This window comes from Camponotus vicinus, unplaced genomic scaffold (assembly GCF_025532165.1).
Source record: "Camponotus vicinus isolate PSW18456_S1 unplaced genomic scaffold, iyCamVici1.0 SCAF_2, whole genome shotgun sequence".
In the NCBI taxonomy this organism is placed as follows: domain Eukaryota; kingdom Metazoa; phylum Arthropoda; class Insecta; order Hymenoptera; family Formicidae; genus Camponotus; species Camponotus vicinus.
This window is the reverse complement of record NW_028141956.1, coordinates 17,192,723-17,214,126: the sequence shown is the minus strand read 5'-3', so window position 1 is coordinate 17,214,126 and position 21,404 is coordinate 17,192,723. Positions and strand designations below refer to the sequence as shown.

At 29.4% G+C, this 21,404-nt stretch overlaps 1 protein-coding gene, 2 long non-coding RNA genes and 1 pseudogene across 7 annotated transcripts; 2 read left to right on the top strand and 2 right to left on the bottom strand.

Moving 5' to 3' along the window:
* Positions 1–355: 355 nt before the first annotated feature.
* Positions 356–870, bottom strand: LOC145966886 (uncharacterized). Its single transcript, XR_014437221.1, has 2 exons — positions 746–870; positions 356–683 (listed from the first exon to the last, which is right to left on the bottom strand). It is a non-coding gene; the product is annotated as an uncharacterized LOC145966886 (long non-coding RNA).
* Positions 871–1,188: 318 nt separating this feature from the next.
* Positions 1,189–18,137, bottom strand: LOC145966887 (uncharacterized; annotated as a pseudogene). The gene is made up of 9 exons (XR_014437222.1): positions 17,918–18,137; positions 17,014–17,105; positions 4,472–4,670; positions 3,975–4,102; positions 3,489–3,867; positions 3,028–3,400; positions 2,285–2,514; positions 1,996–2,112; positions 1,189–1,482 (listed from the first exon to the last, which is right to left on the bottom strand). The product of XR_014437222.1 is annotated as an uncharacterized LOC145966887 (transcript).
* LOC145966883 (uncharacterized) lies at positions 5,162–9,766 on the top strand. Its single transcript, XM_083091312.1, has 4 exons — positions 5,162–5,966; positions 6,146–6,409; positions 6,817–6,894; positions 7,298–9,766. The coding sequence occupies exons 1-4, from the start codon at positions 5,832–5,834 to the stop codon at positions 9,602–9,604; spliced, it is 2,784 nt and encodes a 927-aa protein (XP_082947438.1). The 5' UTR covers positions 5,162–5,831; the 3' UTR covers positions 9,605–9,766.
* LOC145966885 (uncharacterized) lies at positions 11,259–21,198 on the top strand. 4 transcript variants are annotated; one of them, XR_014437220.1, is made up of 3 exons: positions 11,259–11,277; positions 18,989–19,431; positions 19,560–21,198. It is a non-coding gene; the product is annotated as an uncharacterized LOC145966885 (long non-coding RNA). The 4 variants fall into 4 exon arrangements; XR_014437219.1 differs by lacking the exon at positions 11,259–11,277 and adding an exon at positions 16,885–16,899; XR_014437218.1 differs by lacking the exon at positions 11,259–11,277 and adding an exon at positions 18,582–18,881.
* The last annotated feature ends 206 nt before the right edge of the window (positions 21,199–21,404 follow it).

The window sequence follows — 21,404 nt, the reverse complement described above, 5'->3', positions numbered from 1 at the left end:
CACAATGCTAGGCAACAGGCAATAGAAATAAGGAATAGAAACTATTCACCAATAAATACGCGGAACAGAAAATATTCGCCAATAGGAGCAGAGAATAGATACTATTTCTGTTCTTATTGCCTGTTGTCTAGCATTGTGCAAAGGGCTTTATATTTAAGATTGTCTTAATCCGGTATTCATAGTCCGTTCTTATATTTAAGATCGTCTTAAGACCTCATTCAACCAATCAAATGGCTGCGTAGCATTTCAAGCTCGAACTTAAGACGATCTCAAATATAAGATCGGACTATGAATACCGGCCTATGCGATCTATGCGTTTATGCGTTTATGCGTAAAGGTGCAATTTCACGTGCTGCTAAAATAAGCAATTAAAGCGACAAATTTGTCGCACGTATTCCAGCGGCTATAATTTTGTAGTTTGAACTGATTCAACTACAAAGAGAGAAGTGTTATCGCTCAATTGCTATGTTAAGGTACAATTTCATGCAGACGCTCGACGCTCATTTTTAGCGTCAAATCTGGTCACGTGACTACATTTGACGCTCTATCTGTGGAGGAGGCAATAGCGTCAAACAGCCAGCGTCCATGCTTGTTTGAGCGTTTGCGGAGTCTGTATCCGTATTATCGACTTGTTTATCACTTAGCGCATCTTTGATAGTATATGAAACAAACAATATAATATTCTGTAATAAAAAGCATATTTGGGGGTTACATTGATACCACTATAATTTTAATTGATATTTACCTGTTGGGAATCCATCTTGCTCTCTACTATAATAGATATTTAAACTAATACCGGAATCGATATAACTTTGTGGTAAATTTTTAATAATAATATATTTAATAATTCAGAGGGACGCGAAATATAGCCTAACCATGTTAGGTCCACGAGCCTACCCTACTGAAAAAAATTACATCACGAAATCATGTAATGAAATCATGTCGCGAAATCATGTAATGAAATCACATAATTAATGACACAAATAAATAACGTAATGAAATGTTCCAAATCGGTACGTGATTTTGAATAATCATGTAATGTTAGGAAATCATATAATTTTTCTGAAAATCTGAATAAAAAGAGAATATAGAAACTATAAAATTTATTTGATTGCTTTTTTAATAATTTGAATGTAAAATGTAAACCAGGATTTTAGCAGAATGGGTAATTCTAAATTAAAAAATCAATATTGTATATAATTATATTGCACTATGTAATTAATATAATTATATTATATTATATATAAGTATATAATTACATTATACTATATGTAAGTATATAATTTTTCTTATATAAATCAAAATCTTTAAAATGTATCAAATATAATTTATATAAAATTAACTGTAATATATTTTATGGTAACGCATTTTAATCATCATCTGATGATGATTCACTAGAAGCTGAACTTGAGTCACAGCCACGTGAAGAAGTTGAGTCTGATGAATTGGGTGATTGACGTTTTCTTTGTTTTTCTTCTTCTTCTGCAAAATATTTTTGACATTATTATTTATTAAGCGATTTTTGATTTTTAAATACTAACTTTTTAGAGTATATTTTCTGGTTTTTTGTGTTTATTTGATGAATATGCCTTTGTCTCAAAAAATGTTAAAATCTAGAATATTTATTATTTTTATAATCAACTATATTTAAAAATATTTAAAATTACTAAAAATTTTTATTTAATTGAATGTCTTTTATAATTTACATATAAACACATGTTATAAATTACTTTTTTAAATATTTTTTTTAATTTAAGAGTTTTTTAATAATGTATAGAGTAAAGAAAAAAACTTAATTATTAATAGAAAAAAACTAATCAATATATAATTAATCATTAATAGAAAAAACTATTATGCTTTAAAGATTAATTTTATTAAGTTGTTTTTATTGTTATGATTATATCAATCTATAAACATATCCTCCATCAAAAGAAAAGTACTTTTAAACAAATTTTAAATAAAAATTATTTATTTTGATGTTAAAAAAATATTTACCTTTTATTTTTGTCTCAATGAGAAAATTGATGTAGATGCTCAGGTAGCGTCTCCATTTATTTAGCAATTTTTTCTTTTCTTTATTGTGATGTATCTCAATAAAAGCTGAATAGCACTCTATATGAAATAAGATTTTATTAGACTTATTTTAACAGAATATATTAAAAGTGAGAATGTGTGAAATCCTAACTTTACTATTGGATCATATTTTTCCATTATCCTCTCGAAAATACTTTTATATATTAAGACAACTCTCTAACAACGTGATTATTTTTTCTTTTATACTTACTTTTTAAAACAGCCTTTTTTACTGGTGTCAGTGGCTTTCTCGGGGATCGATTTGGCAATCTATTTGTAGTCACTTCTTTCCAGTAGCAGAGCTCTATTCATCAATTTGTGTACTCCCCAAAGTGCTCGACTCAAATGTCTAACAAATAAAGAAGGTGTTCTCAACTTCTTGATTTCCTTCCATGTTGTATACGGTATTGAGATACCATATCTTAAGTGCATCATTTTAATCTAAAAAAAGTAATTAAAATTTTTGTTATTGTAGAAAATATTTTATTATTATTGTTATTGAATTATAATTATAAATTTAAGATAGTTCTAATAATTTTTGAATTATATCTAAGTAGTTTTGGTAAAAATAATATTTTTGGGACTTATTTTTTAGTTTTAAAAACTTAAAATTTATAAATATTTATATATTTCTCATGTCTCTCTATTTCTCATACTTAAAAAATTTAAGTTTTTGAAACTAAAAAATAAGTCCCAAAAAATTATTTTTATCAAAACTACTTAAATTTTATCAAAACCTCAAAAATCTCTCAAAACTTATTTTTATCAAAACCTCAACGAACAAAAATATAAAACAAAAATTAAATTACAAGTAAAATACAACAAATTGCGCAACAAAATAAAAATTGTTAAGTTGTGAGTACGAAAAACCCATACTGCTTCATTCTTGCGAACACACTAGAAATGCATTAATTTAATACATTTAAATTTAAATATTTTTTACATTAAACTTACAATTGTTCCGTTGACTTCGTCGTTCCAAGTAGTCATATTTTCTTTGTCTGTTAGTCCAATATATTGGTCGGAATCGTAATCCAGGTCACTTCCTTTATTCTTCTTTTTTCCTTTATCTTTCTTAGATTTTTTTAATGTGCTTTGTTTTTTTTATCTTTTTTCTTACTTTTTGTTTTCTGATGTTTTGCTTTATAAGTTTGATCATTGTTTTCTACGAACATTTGTGTACAAAAATCACCTTGCAATGAAAATTGTTCATACATTGGTTGAGAAGTACTACATTCATTAAAAACAGTATCTTGTAAACGAGCATTAGTCTCATTTCTTATCTTTTTCGGGGTACTGGTTATGGGTGATGCTGGACGTTTTAGTTCTGTAAAAATACATTGCCAGCACATTAATAAAAATTAGTAAATAAAAAGAAATAAAAAACATTTTTGTTCAAAATTAATGTCTTTTGCCTTCAGGAAATAATTGTTTTTTTGTTTTTAATGTATTAAGTTCATCTTTTAGAAGGAATATGTCATTTTTCAAATTGTGATTTTCCAATTCTAGTTTTTTATTTTCTTCTTAAAGATATTGAATTTCCTTTTCTGGAACAATTGGATTTTCAAGCAGTTTTTCACGGTTTTTTTCAAATACTATATTATCACGATTTAAAATTTCCAATTTCTCATTGATTATATCTTCGTCTATTTTCTTATCTACAATAGATTTTGGAATTTTAGGAAATTTTTCATGGTTTCTATCAGATATTTTAACGTCGTTATTTGAAGATTTGAATTTCTCATTAATATTTTCATCGTCTTCTTCCGATGTCCTCTCATTATTGTTGAACTCCTTGAAAATTCATGATTTTTAATAATTTAAAAATAACAAGTATCATAAAATTTATTTTCGCATTAATAGTTTTACAATTGAAAAATAACATGATGAAATATTATTACCGTTTCTTTTTGAATTTTATCAGACTCTAGATCTTCTAATTCTTCTAATATTTTTTGTACGGCATCACTGTAACGCATTTTTTTAAAAACATAGCGTTGTTTGTTATGTTTCAAATTTTCTTCATTATCTACAAAGAATAATAGTAGTAAAAACTTAATAAAATTACATCATTTATTAAAAACGAAAAACATTTACTAGATATATTTAATAAAAGATTAGAATGGATAATAAAATTATTATGATAAAAGAAAATAAAAAAAAATACAAAAAATAAACGATAGAATCTGAACATTTTTAACTAGTAGATAATAGCATACTAAAAACTAGAATATAATAGGAGTATAATAATAAACATTATATAAAAAAGATTAAAAAAAACAATTTTTAAAAATAAGAAAGAAGAGAACCGTATAACGTTTTAAGGGAAAAAAAATAAACTTTATAATTTAAACAAAATTAAAATTTACTATGAGAATTGTATGAATTTTGTACACACTTCCTATTTCCATAATTTGAACTGCGATCATACTTTCTTCCATGGTTATAGGATTCAGCCTTTTTACAAAATATGGATTCTCGTACTTTTCCAGAATTGCAAAATTCTTTATTTTTTCAATAGGGACAATGTGGATTCTCTTGCTTTCGTCATCAAAATAACGTACACTAGCAAACTTAATTTGTGAATCCATGATCATCTGTAAAAAGTTCTTTTTATTATGTTTTCAAAACTTAGGAAACATTTCTTAACTGCAATAAAAATGATTCAAATTATGTAGTATTACATCATATTTATTCTAAATTATTTTAATAATATTGAAATTTGCTTATGAATCATGAATCAAAATATAGGGCGTTTTTCAGCAAGCGACACAGTGTATCACTTCGTCCTTGTTGGTTGCCGAATGTAAATAAGGATGAAATGATTCACTGTGTTACACTGTGTCCTGTGTCACTTGCTGAAAAACGTCCATAAACTCAAATGCTTTCTGCAATGTATATAAAAAATAATGTAAACTACCTTGAATAGAGATAAATGTTAATTATTTTGAGAACATCATTTTAATGATTTTACTAATTGTAAGAAATTAAAAAAATACAACATAAAAAGAGAATTATACTGTAGCCTTTAGCTTACTCTATAATCATTTTTTGAATATCCCACTAAGTCAAATTAAATTCTCTTTCTAGTATTCAAGTAGATTGAAAACGCAAAAATATACAAACAAATTTTATACAAAATATTATTTACTTGATGTGCTTGGAAGTATTGCTAAGTCGAACACGTGTTGTCGAAAATGACGAATGTGTATTCCTCAATATTACACTCAGTATCCTCAATATTACACACCCAGTACTCCTCAATATTAAACACGCAAGTATCAGTTCAAAGATTTCTAATCACGTCACTAATTAGCGAATACTCTTTCCACAAAACACAATCACTGCAAACAATCGCTGCGGACAATCTTCCATATTCTACCATATTCCTCGCATATCTGCCTTTGTTTGGCGATGAGCCCGCCAAAACCCACTTGCCGGCTAGCTCATGCCACCCACGTGATGTCGTGGCAGCCAATCACTCTCTACATCATCGGCGCAACACATTACACTACTCACTCACAACCAATCCACGACGAAGTAGCCGCGACGCGCGCATCTCAATAAGATGGTGTAGACTGTTAATACCATAGGTTAATACGTAACTTTGCGTGTTTATTATATTGAGAAATATATAAATAGAGTTTATTATATTGAATTATATTGAGAAAACGTTGTGTTCCGTAATTTTTAATGACAAAGTCGTAATCCACGTTTGTGACTGTGTATTTTGTTTGTGCTTCTCTTATTATGAAATAATGGGGAGATATCACAATTATCTTGAAAATAAATTTCAAGAAGTCCCAAGAACGAGTCAATACAGAAAAAATCGTATAAGATGTGAATCAAGTGATCAAAGCAGTGATAATAATGTCGAAGATGCTCAATGGCGGGTAAGCATTAGAAAGTTACATTGGTAAAAATATATATAAATATATATAAATATATATAAATATATATAAATATATATAAATATATATAAATTATGAATTTGTGTTGCAAGTATGATATACACATAAATATATATATATATATATATATATATATATATATATTTATTACTTTCATTTAGGATTACTGTAATCGTCAATCATCTAATGATAGCGACAACACAGATTCTGATAGCCTGAGTCAACATAATAGTATTCGTTCATCACCCTTCAATGAAGCATTGCTAGCAGACATTGAAAACAATAAGCAACTTAGTTCTGACTCATTGCATTTAATACAAGATCAGTATATGGATCATATACAAAATAATTGTCATGAATCTTCATCAATATATGAAGATCCATTTATTAAGCGAAATGATGAACAATCATCAATATTAGAACAGGTTAGTATATAACTCTTTATACTGAAAAATTACTTTTTTATTTGGAATCTTTTTAAATATTTGATATGTAAAATTAAAAATTTTTGTTATGAAAGTTTTATTGAACACTCATGGCAGTGTGAGAGTGTTGTGGGTAATTTATAAAACTTATTATTATTAAAATTTACTATTTTTATGAAATGTATTGGTAATTAACAAAATACAAAAAGTAGCTATTATGTTTTTCAATTTAATTCGCTTATGAATAATATTAAACAAAGTTTTTATTCTAAAGTTTTTCTAAATATTTTATTGGTTATTTTTAAATTATAATTTTTCTATTCGCCAGTATAGGGCAGTACATTAAAAACTTTGTATACACTAAGAACATGGTATACTTTTTAAAATATAAAATTTGTTTTTTGCAGGCAGTAGATGTATCCCAAACTTCAATAAATAGGAATCAAATATACAGCTTATCAGATTCTGAGCATGAAAATTTTCATGTAAGAATATATTTTTTAACTTCATATGATTTACAATATATATGTAATTTGTATATGACAATGGCCGCATTCAGCAGACTCAACAGTTGGGCACCATTACTAGATTTTCCGATGTAATTCGACGCTGATTGGTCGGACCTGAAAGTAGAAACCAATCATGTTCGATTGCTACTTAGCGGTTGAGTCTGCTGAATGCGGCCATTAACATCAAATAACTTTTTAGCTTCAAAAAATCAATTCATTTTCTTTCATTGTTATTACATTTATTTTACCTATCTCTTCTTCTATATATTATACATATAAATGTTGAAATTAATTTTATTTTTCCATCTTTAAAAATCATAAGTATTTTTATAATCAATTCTTAAAACTTCATAATAATAAACGTAATTTATATTTACAGGATTCATGGGCCTATGATGCACATGAAGAATTATTTCAATTTAGTGATGAAGATGATAGTGATGACGATGACAATGATGAAGAAGTCAACTTTGAAGAAGTCAATAATGAAAATAATATTGGTTTTAATAAATTAATAAAAATGATGCAAAAAGAAGAGAATAATGAGACTATGAATGCTGTAGTAGTTGTAAGTAAAGCTGAAATTTTACTTGCAGTTTTGAAGTATGGACTCACGTATTGTTTATCACAAAGTGCGTTAGCCGATCTTTTTAAAATGTTGAACTGTTTCTTTAGTTTTTCTTTGTTGCCTAGTACACGCTATCTTGTTGACCAAATGTTCAATCCGGAAATAGTCATAGAATATCATGCAGTTTGTCCAAATTGCAAAAAATATATAGCAAAGTTTGATCGCAAAGATCGTCGCGTTGAATGTCAAGCATGCAATACTGTAATTGCATTGAAAGATACAACATATACTGACTTTTTTGCTATTATAAATATAAATAATGAAATTACAAATTTAATTCAAGACAATCAAAAATACTATGATTATATAATTCGCGAAAGAGTACGAAATCATGAAAAATTCGATGATATAATAGACGGAGTATTATACAAAGAACTTGTTGATTCATTGTCAGCAAATGATAAATTTAATTTTGCTACACTTACGATGAACAGTGATGGATCGCCGATTTTCGAAAGTTCTAGGTTTTCGATTTGGCCGATTCAAGTAATTATAAATGAATTGTCCTTGGATGTAAGAACTTGTAGACCTATAGTGTGCGGTATATGGTTCGGTAAAGATAAACCAAATATGAATATTTTTTTAAAGCCGTACATTGTTCACATGAACAAATTGTCAAATGATGGTATACGATGTACTATTGCAAATGAAGTACGCACTATTAAAATATTCACTGTATGTTGCTGCGTAGACTCTGTGGCCCGTGCACCGATGCAGGGTATGGTTCAATATAATGGCCACTTTGGGTGTAATTGGTGTTTACACCCAGGGTATTATATTGCCCACAAGAAAGGTGGAAGTATAAAATATATTTTGTTGAATGAAATACCATCTAAAAGAACTGAAATTGAAACAATCGAGCACATGCGACAAAGTCTTACATCTCGAAATCCCGTTTATGGTGTAAAAAGACCTTCATATTTAATTAATTTACAAGGTTTCAATATTATATCTGGTTTTGTACCAGACAGTATGCACTGTCTTTGTTTGGGAATAGGAGAACAATTTTTAGGATATTGGATGGAATCGAACTTGCCATATTCTTTATCCAATAATGATGTTAATAAAATTGATAACTTGTTATTAACAATAAAAGCTCCTAATCAAGTTGCTCGTTTATCTCGCTCCATACGAGATAGAAAATATTGGAAGGCAAGAGAGTGGGAGAATTGGATTTTGTATTACAGTTTACCGATTCTATTATGTTTTCCACATTTAGAAATATGGGCAAACCATTGGTCATTTCTAGTAGAAGCATTCCATATTTTATTAAAGAAAAGCATTACACGTGACGAAGTCAATTATGCTCATACTTTATTAACAAAATTTGTTTATTACACTGAATACTATTATTTAAAAGTTGCTATGACATACAATGTCCATCAACTATTGCATTTGGCACAAAGTGTAGCAAATTGGGGCCCACTTTGGGCTCATTCTGGCTATTGTTTTGAAAATGGGAATGGTCAAATAATTCGAAAAGTCCACGGTGCTAAGGGCGTTGTACATCAAATTTGTAGATCGATAGCAATGAGTCAAAGCGAATTGATTTTAAAGAAACACGTTGCTTTGAAAGCGTTTTCAAATGTAAATAATTTTATTTCTTACCTAGACAAAAAAAGCGCAAAACAAACATGTAAAGTTTCGCATGCAAGATATTTCGGACCACACTACAAAACTAGTTCAATGTGGATAGAAAAACTTGAATTATCTGATGAAAGTCGAACTTATCAGAAAATTGTAAAAGAACGGTGTTTGTACACATCATCAAAAAGAAATATCATTCGATCAGATAATTCATATGCTTTAACAACAGAAGGGATTTTTATTCACATTGTAGACTTTATTATCGATACACCAACAAGGAAAGAATACACTATTTGTCATATAGTAAGTACGGAAAATGTTTTTAATAATTCTTTACCACTGAAAAAAATTGTTAATATTTCTGATAATTTAGTAGCAAAAGACATCAACAGCATTGAAAGAGTTTGCGTTTTTATGAATATAGATAATATGAGGTATATATGCGCAGTACCAAATTTATATTTTTATTAATCATTTCTTACTTGTATATAATGTAAATATTTCTTACTCATACAAAATGTAAATATACTTCTACATAATGTAAATATATTGTATATGATTGCAAATAAGAATTATATATAGGCTACATTCGTTTCGATGCTTTTCAGCGCTGAATAATAAATATTTTATATAATTGAAATTATATATTTTTTCTTTTCTCTATTTCTATCATTCAACTCTTTAAAATTTGATTACTATAATTATTGTTAGATGTAACAATAATAAAAAGATTATAAATTAAAACAAAACGTTTTAGAACTTACATAAATAATATATATATATATATATATATATATATATATATATATATATATATATATATAATAGATTCCATTAAATCTATATTTTAATTTAAAAATATCGAGACCTTACCTTTTTTTGAAGATATCAAGAATCTTTAAATTTTGATACAATATAATTTTTTAGATCAGATCATAAAATTTCAAAAATATGATTTCCCTACATCACGTAATTTTTTAAAATCACATGATTTTATAAAATCATGTGATTTTTCAAATTACATGATTTTTTAAAATCAGGTACCGATTTGAAACATTTTGTTACGTTATTTATTTATGTCATTAATTACGTGATTTAATTATCTAATTTTGTGACGTGATTTCGTGATGTGATTTTTTTCAGTAGGGTAACCACTGGATTGACTGAAATGAGCGTCGAGCGTCAAAGCTAAACACAGTTTAGCTTTTATCTCTCGACGCGGGAATTTAAAAATCTATCACGTGACCAGATTTGACGCTAAAAATGGGCGTCGAGCGTCTGCATGAAATTGTACCTTTAGGGCCTGAGCAGAATGGCTGCCTCATAATTTTAAGACTATGTTTTATGCCTTAGGTCTTTGTCTTAGGTAACGCACAATACTGTGTGTTATGTCTCGAGTCTTATGTATACGCGAACGTTTGGAAGGGCCTGAGCAGAATGGCTGCCTTATAATTTTAAGACTATGTTTTATGCCTTAGGTCTTTGTCTTAGGTAACGCACAATACTGTGTGTTATGTCTCGAGTCTTATATATACGCGAACGTTTGTAAGAAATAAACGTTCGCGTATACATAAGACTCGAGACATAACACACAGTATTGTGCGTTACCTAAGACAAAGACTTAAGGCATAAAACATAGTCTTAAAATTATAAGGCAGCCATTCTGCTCAGGCCCTAAGAAATAAACGTTCGCGTATACATAAGACTCGAGACATAACACACAGTATTGTGCGTTACCTAAGACAAAGACTTAAGGCATAAAACATAGTCTTAAAATTATAAGGCAGCCATTCTGCTCAGGCCCTGACCAATCAAAAACTGTTCGCCATTGACGCATCTCTGATTATAGGTCTCTAGTTCTTACTAGGAGTAAGGCCGGTATTCATAGTCCGTTCTTATATTTAAGATCGTCTTAAGAACCCATTCAACCAATCAATGACCGCATTGCAGCTATTTGATTGGTTGAATGGGTTCTTAAGACGATCTTAAATATAAGAACGGACTATGAATACCGGCCTAAGATAATCTAAATGTAAACGGTCCCTAAATCCAGTTCACTTCGGAGTGAATCGGGATTGGACGGCTGGGTGTAAACTAGGTCATAGAGGCACTCACTCTAGTGTGTCTCGTCGTCCGAAGCGGACGTAAGTTATTTATATTTCTTTCACATATTTAAATGCAAAATGTTTTGCATCTTATTTTCTTATTTAAAATATATTAATAACGTGAAAGTGTAATAAATATGTGAAAGAAATATATAAATTATTTTAATATATATAATAAATTAAAATAATTTGTTTCACTGCACAATATATAGACCATTTAATATTAATTATATTGACCATATTTAGACCAGGAAACGTCATGTGAACACTACAATTGATAACATTAAAAATGTATTAGAAACTAAAATTTTTACATTACTTAATTTATCTTACTGAACATAACTGTAGAATTAATATGATTTTTACGACTAAAATCACATTAAACCTAATATTTTATTAGAATAAAATTCAATTAGATACATTCTTTTACTTATATAACAACTTTTACTTATATAACAATAAATAAAAGTTGTCCGAATAATATTGTGTTCGATGTCATTTTAAACGCAAAAATTTCATTGACCCCTTTTAATCAAAAAGATCAAATAAAATATAAAAGCTTTAGTTTTTATTTTATGGTAATTTAAAGTCGTATATTATTATAAATAACGAAAATATTACCGATGTCGCAGATTCCGAAGTTTCTTACATGAGACGTCATTTATAATATTCACGAATATATGTCAAAAAATGAAATGCATTTTTTATTCATTTGAAAGTAATTTTAATAGAATAATGAGAATTTTGCGATTAAAATAATATCAAACACGATATAAATTGCATAAATTTAGTTAAATATATAATTATAAAATTTTTATTATCAGACTAATTAAAAATTATCCGATTCACGTCATGTTTGATACCATTTTAATCGCAAAAATCTCTTTAATTCATTAAAATTACTTGCAAACCGATGAAATTAAAACTAAAAGTTTCAATTTTTATTTTATAAGATGTTTACATTTTCGTGAATTGCAAATGGATAGAGGATGCAAAGAAACCGATTGTAAGAGTACTTCGGAACTCTTTGATGATAGGTCATCTCCCTCGCTCTCTACTCATGGTCTTACTTTCTCTGTCACACTTGACAATCGTGATAGATAGCTCGGAAAGATAAGCGGACCCAAGAATCGAGAGCGAGCGAAACAGTAACAAGAACGAGCGAGACAATAATAGGAGCGAGCAAGACAGTAATAGGAGCGAGCGAGACAGTAATAGGAGCGAGCGAGAGCAAAATAATAGCGCGCAAGAAAAATCCGATTCTTGAGCTCGAGGCTCGAGTCCTCGTTGCTCGTGCTATCTCTATCTCGTTTGCTCTTATTGTTATTTCACTCGTCCTTCTCGCTTCCTCATGTAACACTCGCATCGCTTTTATACATACATACGTGCATACATACGTACATACCATACACACACACACACATACACACATATATATATATTACATACTATTAACTGTGCGTAATCTCTTTTGTTTTAATACATATTATGAATTCGAATAATTGATCATATGAGAAAAAAAATTATTTCACATTGAAAATGTTTATCATAAAATTTTGCGAGACGTCTTTATACGTGCGTGACGACACACATATATGTATAAAGATGTCTCGCAAAATTTTATGATAAATAAATATTTTTAGTGTGAAATAGTTTTTTCTTATATGATCAATTATTCGAATTCATAATATGTATTAAAACAAAAGAGATTACGCGCAATTAATAATATGTAATAAAACAATTAATAAACCCATAATATGTTCTCATACTTTTGATCCACAATTATGGATCTAGGACCATCGATTGGTCCGGACACGCACCAATCGATGGTTTTACCGTGGCATCGAAAAGTGGATCTGGCTATGTAGTTCCGTCGGCTCTAAAATGGATCTATGGGGCGCCACTGCGCAGCTTAGTGAAACCGTCACACGAAAAATGACGGCATGGCCCCTCTCAGGTAGAGGTCTAAATATCAGAGAGGCGCCAACTCGTGCCTCCTTCTGATTGGTGGTGAGCTATCCGTTCTTAAGATAGCGGCTACGGTGACAAAGTGGGAGTAAACCTAGGGAATACTAAGGTAAACTAACCTGCGATTTACATGGACTAATACTGAAACACCGTCACTACCACTATAACATCACGTGCGTGTAGGATCTAAGATGGCGGCGCGGCGGCATGGTGGGGGTAGTTTGGCGTCTCTCTGATATTTAGACCTCTAGTGTAAATTCGTATTAAGTTAGCCGGAAATTTTTCAGCCAACCAAAAATCTCCTTATGGAATCGTTTGTATTTCGTATGAAGATGTTTGAAGTGTGATTAAAAACGTTTGTGAGTAATTAGAATAATTATAAAAAATTAATCATTTTTACAGTATGTAGTTAGCCAACATAACTAAATATTAAAAATTCTCCTTATGAATCGTTTGTATTTCGTATGAAGAGTTTTGAAGTATAATTAAAAAGGTTTGTGAGTCATTCGTTTAATTTTAATTAATTTTTTTTATATTGTGAAGTTAGCCGGAAGCTATATAAAATGGACGCCGTCCTGTGATTGGTCGATTTGCTTATGGTAAATACTAAAATTTTCTCATGTGTACTGACTTTAAGTGTAAGCAAAACGAGCAAATTTATCTCTTTTGTAACTTTTAATCCATGACTAATTTATTATTAATTCCGCATAATCGCATAATATACCATGGATCGTGGATAAGCGTAGATAATTGAAATATGTTTTTCTACCAATAAATAAGTAAATCTTTTATAATTGTTTTATAATGTAGTCATCATTCAGAAAATGATCACAATTTGTGATTATGTATTTAATTGTTATTTTATATTCGCTTTCAAATAATAAACTATATAATAATAAAATTTATATAAAAAGATGGTAATATATATAATCCAATTAATTATAATTGACAAAATAATTTCTTGTGAAAAAATAAAAGTAAAAAATATAGAAGAATTTTTTTTATAGCTTGTATAAAAAATCAGTTTTATGCTAAGTATATTATAATTTTCTGGACTGTAGTAAGATTTAATATGTAATTTTTGCTATATAAATATATATTTCTGATATAAAATCTATTTCTACAGATAGTAAGATCGGCTGAGTTATGTCACAGAATATCGGAAAGCTTACATCAAAATGCGAGAGAGAGGAAATGGCATATATCAATATGAATCCATTGCTGATGTTGTAAGAGCAAAAATAGATATCTCTGTAGATTTTATTATTTTTGCATCTGAAAACTTGAAAATTGCCCATGCCTTATCGGAAGTAAATCTTCTTTTGTATTTTCAAATATATATAAGCGCACATTTTTAGCATATTCTTTTATGTTATCATTTTTTTTGTTAATTATTATTGATTATTATTGATTACTTTGTTAATTATTGTCAATTAAGAAGAAATATATATTTATATAGCAAAAATTATATATTAAATATTACTACAGTCCAGAAAATTATAATATACTTAGCATAAAACTGATTTTTCATACAAGCTATAAAAAAAATTCATCTATATTTTTTACTTTTATTTTTTCACAAGAAATTATTTTGTCAATTATAATTAATTGGATTACATATATTACCATCTTTTTATATAAATTTTATTATTATATAGTTTATTATTTGAAAGCGAATATAAAATAACAATTAAATACATAGGTCCATATTCTGAATCCTCTTTTATTGATAAAAGTGCCTCTAAAAGTGGCTTACAGCCAATCAGAAGGCTTATAAGCCACTTTTAAAGGCACTTTTATCAATAAAAGAGGATTCAGAATATGAACCATAATCACAAATTGTGATCATTTTCTGAATGATGACTACATTATAAAACAATTATAAAAGATTTACTTATTTATTGGTAGAAAAACATATTTCAATTATCTACGCTTATCCACGATCCATGATATATTATGCGATTATGCTGAATTAATAATAAATTAGTCATGGATTAAAAGTTACAAAAGAGATAAATTTGCTCGTTTTGCTTACACTTAAAGTCAGTACACATGAGAAAATTTTAGTATTTACCATAAGCAAATCGACCAATCACAGGACGGCGTCCATTTTATATAGCTTCCGGCTAACTTCACAATATAAAAAAATTTAATTAAAATTAAACGAATGACTCACAAACCTTTTTAATTATACTTCAAAACTCTTCATACGAAATACAAACGATTCATAAGGAGAATTTTTAATATTTAGTTATGTTGGCTAACTACCCAGTAAGCAAAATGCGCGCAATTTGCCAGCAGATTGGCGACAGATTTCCACAAAAGTTGCTAGCAGATTGGCATCCGTTATGTCTGCAATAGGCTCACGATTTGCTAGCAAAACCTGCTCACAGAATCTGACAGCAGATTGTCAGCAAAAACCGAGCAGGATCTGCTAATATCACTTGACGTCAAATTGTCGGCAGAAACCGAGCACGATCTGCGCGCGCGTAATCTGACGGCAGATTGGCAGCAGATCCCGAGCAGAATCTGCAGCTTCTGATCATTCATATAAATAAGTAATATAAATACAATAAAATTAATTATTACAGATGCTAAATAAAACTATTATCGGTGACTTATCGGTTAATTAAAATTTTCTTTTAATACAACATATAATATGTAATATGTTATATCGTAGTTATATCTCACATAGTAAAGGACTCAATTTAATTAAATTAATAATAAAGTAAATGGTGAAAATAATTAAATTTAACTTATGAAACTTGAGATATAATTTATTTAGAATTAAATTCTTCCTTTATGCTTCAAATAAGCAGTAAATGAATAATTTTCCATTTATCCTATTGATTCCAACCAGTTTAATATTCTGAATCTTATTTGCTTGTATCACATATCAGAAATTAAAGTGATAGAAATAGTTACTATATTTTTTATCTTTTATTAATAATCGCGACTTTATATATATTTCTGACAGAAATTTGATTGCGAGAAAATACATTACATAGCGGTAAGCGGAGGAACTATCAAATCAAATGCAGTTTGTTGCCAATTTGCCATCAGATCACGCATGCAAACCCTGTTCCACTTCTGCTGTCAATCTGCAGTCAAATTGCGCGTACGCAGATTCAGCTTGATTTTTGTCGACAATCTGATATCAAGTCATGTTAGCAGATTCTGCTTGGTTTCTGCCACTAATCTGCATCAGATTCTGTGAGCAGGCTCTGCTCGATTTTTGACATCAATTTGTCAACTTAATTGGTAATAACAGCTTCAGTACCAAATTTGTAGCCTTTTTGCTAACATTAATTGATAGCAGACACTTGGTATGATATGTTTTCTACAGACTTTGCTATCTGGGTACATACTGTAAAAATGATTAATTTTTTATAATTATTCTAATTACTCACAAACGTTTTTAATCACACTTCAAACATCTTCATACGAAATACAAACGATTCCATAAGGAGATTTTTGGTTGGCTGAAAAATTTCCGGCTAACTTAATACGAATCTAGTGTAAAGCTGCTTGTTGGAACATTATTTAATTCTCAGTACAGCCGATAATTCGCGCTTTAATAATAGTGATTTTTCTTGTAAAATTTTATTCTTACATCTCTTTATAAATAACCTAACCTAACCTATCAGTTTCTAAAAATTATATAGAAATTAAAAATTGTGTATTGACGGCATAGTAAGTGTAATTTATACAAATACATTTTGTGCTTAATATTAATTTTATAAGAAATTTTCCTATGTTCGTCAAATAATTGGCAGCCATGAATTGAACACAAATCTCTCGACTCACCTTTTTAGCTGTATATACTTGTGTCGAGTTATGTCGTTGTAGGAAAGCATTGTGTCGAACACTGTGTGACTTTGTGTCGCCTGTGTCCCTTGCTGGAAAACAACCATATAGTACTCCTATATTGCTAACCCAGTAGGAGGAGTGAGCGAAAACATAACGTGCAGACGATACCTTCTCTCTCGCACAGTTAATCTGTTTTAGCACTTTTGCGAATGCGTCAAATATATACAGGGTGATTCAAAACAACCTGATGTCTTTGAAATATGATATTCTTGAACGAATTCTAAGACTATTTTTCCTCTTGAAAAATTTTGTTCAAAGCTTAATTTTTGAGTTATAATAGAAAATAGTTGGCTACTCACGAGTCCGATATAACGGGCAAACAGGGACGGCGCAACGCGTAACGAGACAAATGCAATATTATTGCAGTTTCTACACAATATTTAATTATTACCGTCCAGGAGGGTTATAACGTAACGCTTAAGAATAAAATATTCAAACGCGAAATTACATAAAGTAACAAATAAACTGGAAATGGACGAATGAAAAACGAAATAATAATCGCAATTTGATTAAATATTCTTATCTTTAAGAAAACTGACGAATTTTATTTCTTTCTGGGGATCGTTTATCTTATAAATAACAGCTTCTAAATTTCACTTGACTTCCCGGGAAAAAAAAGTCCATGTCTATTTATATAAAAAAAAGTAAAATTATATACAGTCTTATATGATTATATATAATATCACATATGATTTTATCAGAGCATACGTTTTTGTATATGCTTAGATATGATGTCCATCTCTGATCATAAAAAATGATATCCCAGTAAGCAAAATGTTAACAAATTGCGTGCAAATTGGCAGCAAATTTAATCAAAATTCCACACCAAATCCATAGCCACCTGTGTCCGCGTTAAGCTCGTGTTTTGCTAGCAAACCTTGCTGACATAACCTGACAGCAAATTGGTGACAAAAGCCGAGCAAAGCTTGCTGACATGTTGACGTCAAATTGTCGGCAAAAACCGAGCAAGATCTGCGCGCGCGCAATCTGACAGCATATTGACGGTAGAAACCGAGCATGATCTGCTTTTGACCAAAGTGCAATAAAATTTAATATTACAGAATAAGTTTTATTAGTAAATTATAATTTTCTTTTCATAAATAACTATGAAATGTAATGTTATATCGTAGTTATATCTCACGTAGCAAATTCTCTTTCAACTTAATTAAATTAATAATAAAGTAAATTGTGAAAATAATTAAATTTAATTTATAAAATTGAGACATAATTTATATGATAATTAAATTCTTGCTTTATGCTTCAAATAGGATAATTTTCCATTTATCCTGTTGATTCTAATCAGTTTAGTATTCTCATATTAGGCTTGTATGAGATATCAAAAATTAAACCAATAGAAATATACTTTTGATCTTTTATTAATAGCCACTAGCAGGCTTTATATCTACTTCTAACAGAAATTTGATTGCGAGAAAGCGTGCATCGCGTAGCGGAAAGCGAAGGAATTATTGAATCAAGGCATCTAAATACCGATTATGCAGGTTTTGCTCGGTTTCTGCCACCAATCTGCCGTCAAATTATGCGCGCAGATCTTGCTCGGTTTTTGCTGCCAATTTGACGTCAAGTAATGCAGCAAGCTTCGCTTGCTTTTTGCCGCCAATTTGTTGTCGGATTTTGTCAGCAAGCTTTGTTCGGTTTTAGCCGCCAATCTGCCAGCTTAATCAGGTAATAACAACTCTTGTAGCAAAATTGTAGCCTTTTTGCTGACAACAATTTTTAGCAAGCACTTGGCGAAATCTGTTCGAGCAGACTTGGCTAACTGAGAGACTAACTGTGCGAGAGAGAAGGTATCGTCTACACCGTTATGTTTTTGCTCACTTCTATTGAGTTAGCAATATATGAGTACTATATATATGCTTTTACATTCTGTAAAAAAAAATTTATTTTGTTCTAGGGTGCGTTCCGAATTACGCATGAAGCGCGTAGACTGCATAGAAAATCGTTCCGATTTAACCAATGCGCGCATTGGTAGCGCTTTAGTAGCGCTGAGAATTCTCTAGATTGTACTAATCGTACTAAATTCTTAGCACTCCTTCCAGCGCATTGACTGCCTCTACTCTCGACTTGAGGCAGTTGATGCGTTGATGCGTTTATGCGATTTATGCGTTTCAAGGCACAATTTCACGCAGCGAGTAAAAGCTGGCGTTTTACCCCCACTCCATCAATTTTCGCCAGAATGGTGAATCCAGCGAATAAACGCTCAAAGTTCGACACAGTCCAACTTTTAGCGAATTGAAGCAACGCTGAAATTTAAATTATTTTAATTAAAAGTGTATAAAAGAAGAAATTATGGCTGAAGGATTTAATGAATTGACAGCACCCGAAAATATAAACGAAGTTAGTATATATTATATACATACAGTAAACATACTTATAGGTTAGACTGCTCTTTGTTTCTTATTTATTTATGTTAGATAGATTAATTTTGTTATATTGTGTTAATAATTGTGTTTCTTATATTTTAGGAAATTCTGTTGCCCTCGTACACTTGTGGTGTGTGCGAAACTATTTGTACTGAACAAGAAATATCTTGTCATTCGCCTTGTTTGGAGGGATATGACAAATGCTTTCCCGACAAAAACTACGTGAAATCCACGTTATTACCACGCAGATTAATATCGTTGAATCCACGTGGATATTCGAGTGGATAATCCGCTCAAAAACGGTATTAGAATCTACCCAAGGAACACATCATAGTCAAAATGACGTCATTTTGACGTCATAATTACATCATGATAGAAAAAGTCAATATGATGCTTTTTGGTCTGAAAATTTGACGGTTTGTTGACGTCAAGAAAACATCAAAAAGAAATCCTATTGTACTAATATAGGAATCAAAGCGGTCTAAGAGCCGGAGGACAGACTTTTGCATAACGTATAATGCATAAGAGAATCAATGAATCAGAATTCTTCATTTCTATCCTCAGGATGAAAATGAAAGCTTCTGATTGATAGTTGATTCTCTCTTATGCGTTATATACAATATAGCATCAGTCTGTGCTCCAACCCTATAAATAATATACAAGTTTATTTCTTTACTACAATATTATAAGAAGATTGAAAATATAACACATTTATCCAGTAAAACATGAAACAAATTTATTGTATATAATATATATATTAAACTTATTTGACTAATTATATAATTATAATATAAAATTAACAATAAACATTTTAAACATTATATATATTATATATATAAAACTTACTTTTCTTGTACATTGCAATTTTTTACATTAAATGTTGATATTTTCAATCATATTCTGTTTGAAAGATTATTTTTAGCACGGACTAGAAAACTCAAATCAAAATTTCGTATGCAAAAAAGAAACTTGTCTATATCTAATAGTAAAAAGCATACATATAAATACCCACACAGCAAAATATATCATAGAGAGATCTAAGAGATATCTAAATATCAGAATATCTGATTTAAATAATGCTACTCAGATATGACTGGGATATCTATAAGATATCTTCCAGACTGCAAAAATGTATGATTTTTTCATCTGAGATATGATATCTGATCTTGCAACAAATCAGATAGAAAAGATTATATTTTCGTAAAAATATTATTAGAATATTTTGATAATTAAGATATCAGATATTCTGAAGATATCAGATATTCTGAAGATATTCAAGATATATCAGATATCAAGATATCTCAAATACAACAAAAATTTATTGACGAAATGCTATCTGATTTACGTCTGAGATATAGATTGCTGTGTGGGTATAGTTCTGACATAAGAACGATAAATAAAAACGAATGCGAAAGAATTCAATTGCACATTAAAATTTTTGTACTAAAACAAAAGTATTAAAGCTAGCCTTTGCTGTGCACCAAGTATTCTGAAAACAAACTAAAAATGAAAAAGTAAAAAAAAACTAATTATTCTTTTGATAATGTTTAAAAATAAAAAATGTCGCGCATTTACACCACTCGCTGAGCACTGGTGCTAAACCAACGTTTCACATAATCTTCGGATTTTTTTAGATCGACTGTTTTCCCAAATTTCTGCAGAACAGTGGCTGCAAAAAAAATTATTTAATAAATTTTATTTAATAAATTTGTCTCTTTTGAAATAAAATGAAAAAATATTATTCAGTGGCATTTTATTTTAATAATTATGAAAATCTATGTATCACTTTACTAAATAAAAAATAAATTTAAATATAAGAAATCAGACTGTGTAAAAATTGCTCTAGAAGTTGATTTATATCAACTCTGGATTATTGCTATCTTCATGAATGCCGTTTGAAACTTCAGTTATATTACTGTCACTGCTCTCCTGCGTCTCGGCAATGTT

Excerpts from the sequence above, each read along its gene's own strand:
- LOC145966883 (XM_083091312.1), top strand. The coding sequence starts at position 5,832 with ATGGGGAGATATCACAATTATCTTGAAAATAAATTTCAAGAAGTCCCA. Across the intron at positions 6,410-6,816 it reads AATCATCAATATTAGAACAG|GCAGTAGATGTATCCCAAAC; the intron begins GTTAGTATATAA and ends TGTTTTTTGCAG. Across the intron at positions 6,895-7,297 it reads CTGAGCATGAAAATTTTCAT|GATTCATGGGCCTATGATGC; the intron begins GTAAGAATATAT and ends TTATATTTACAG.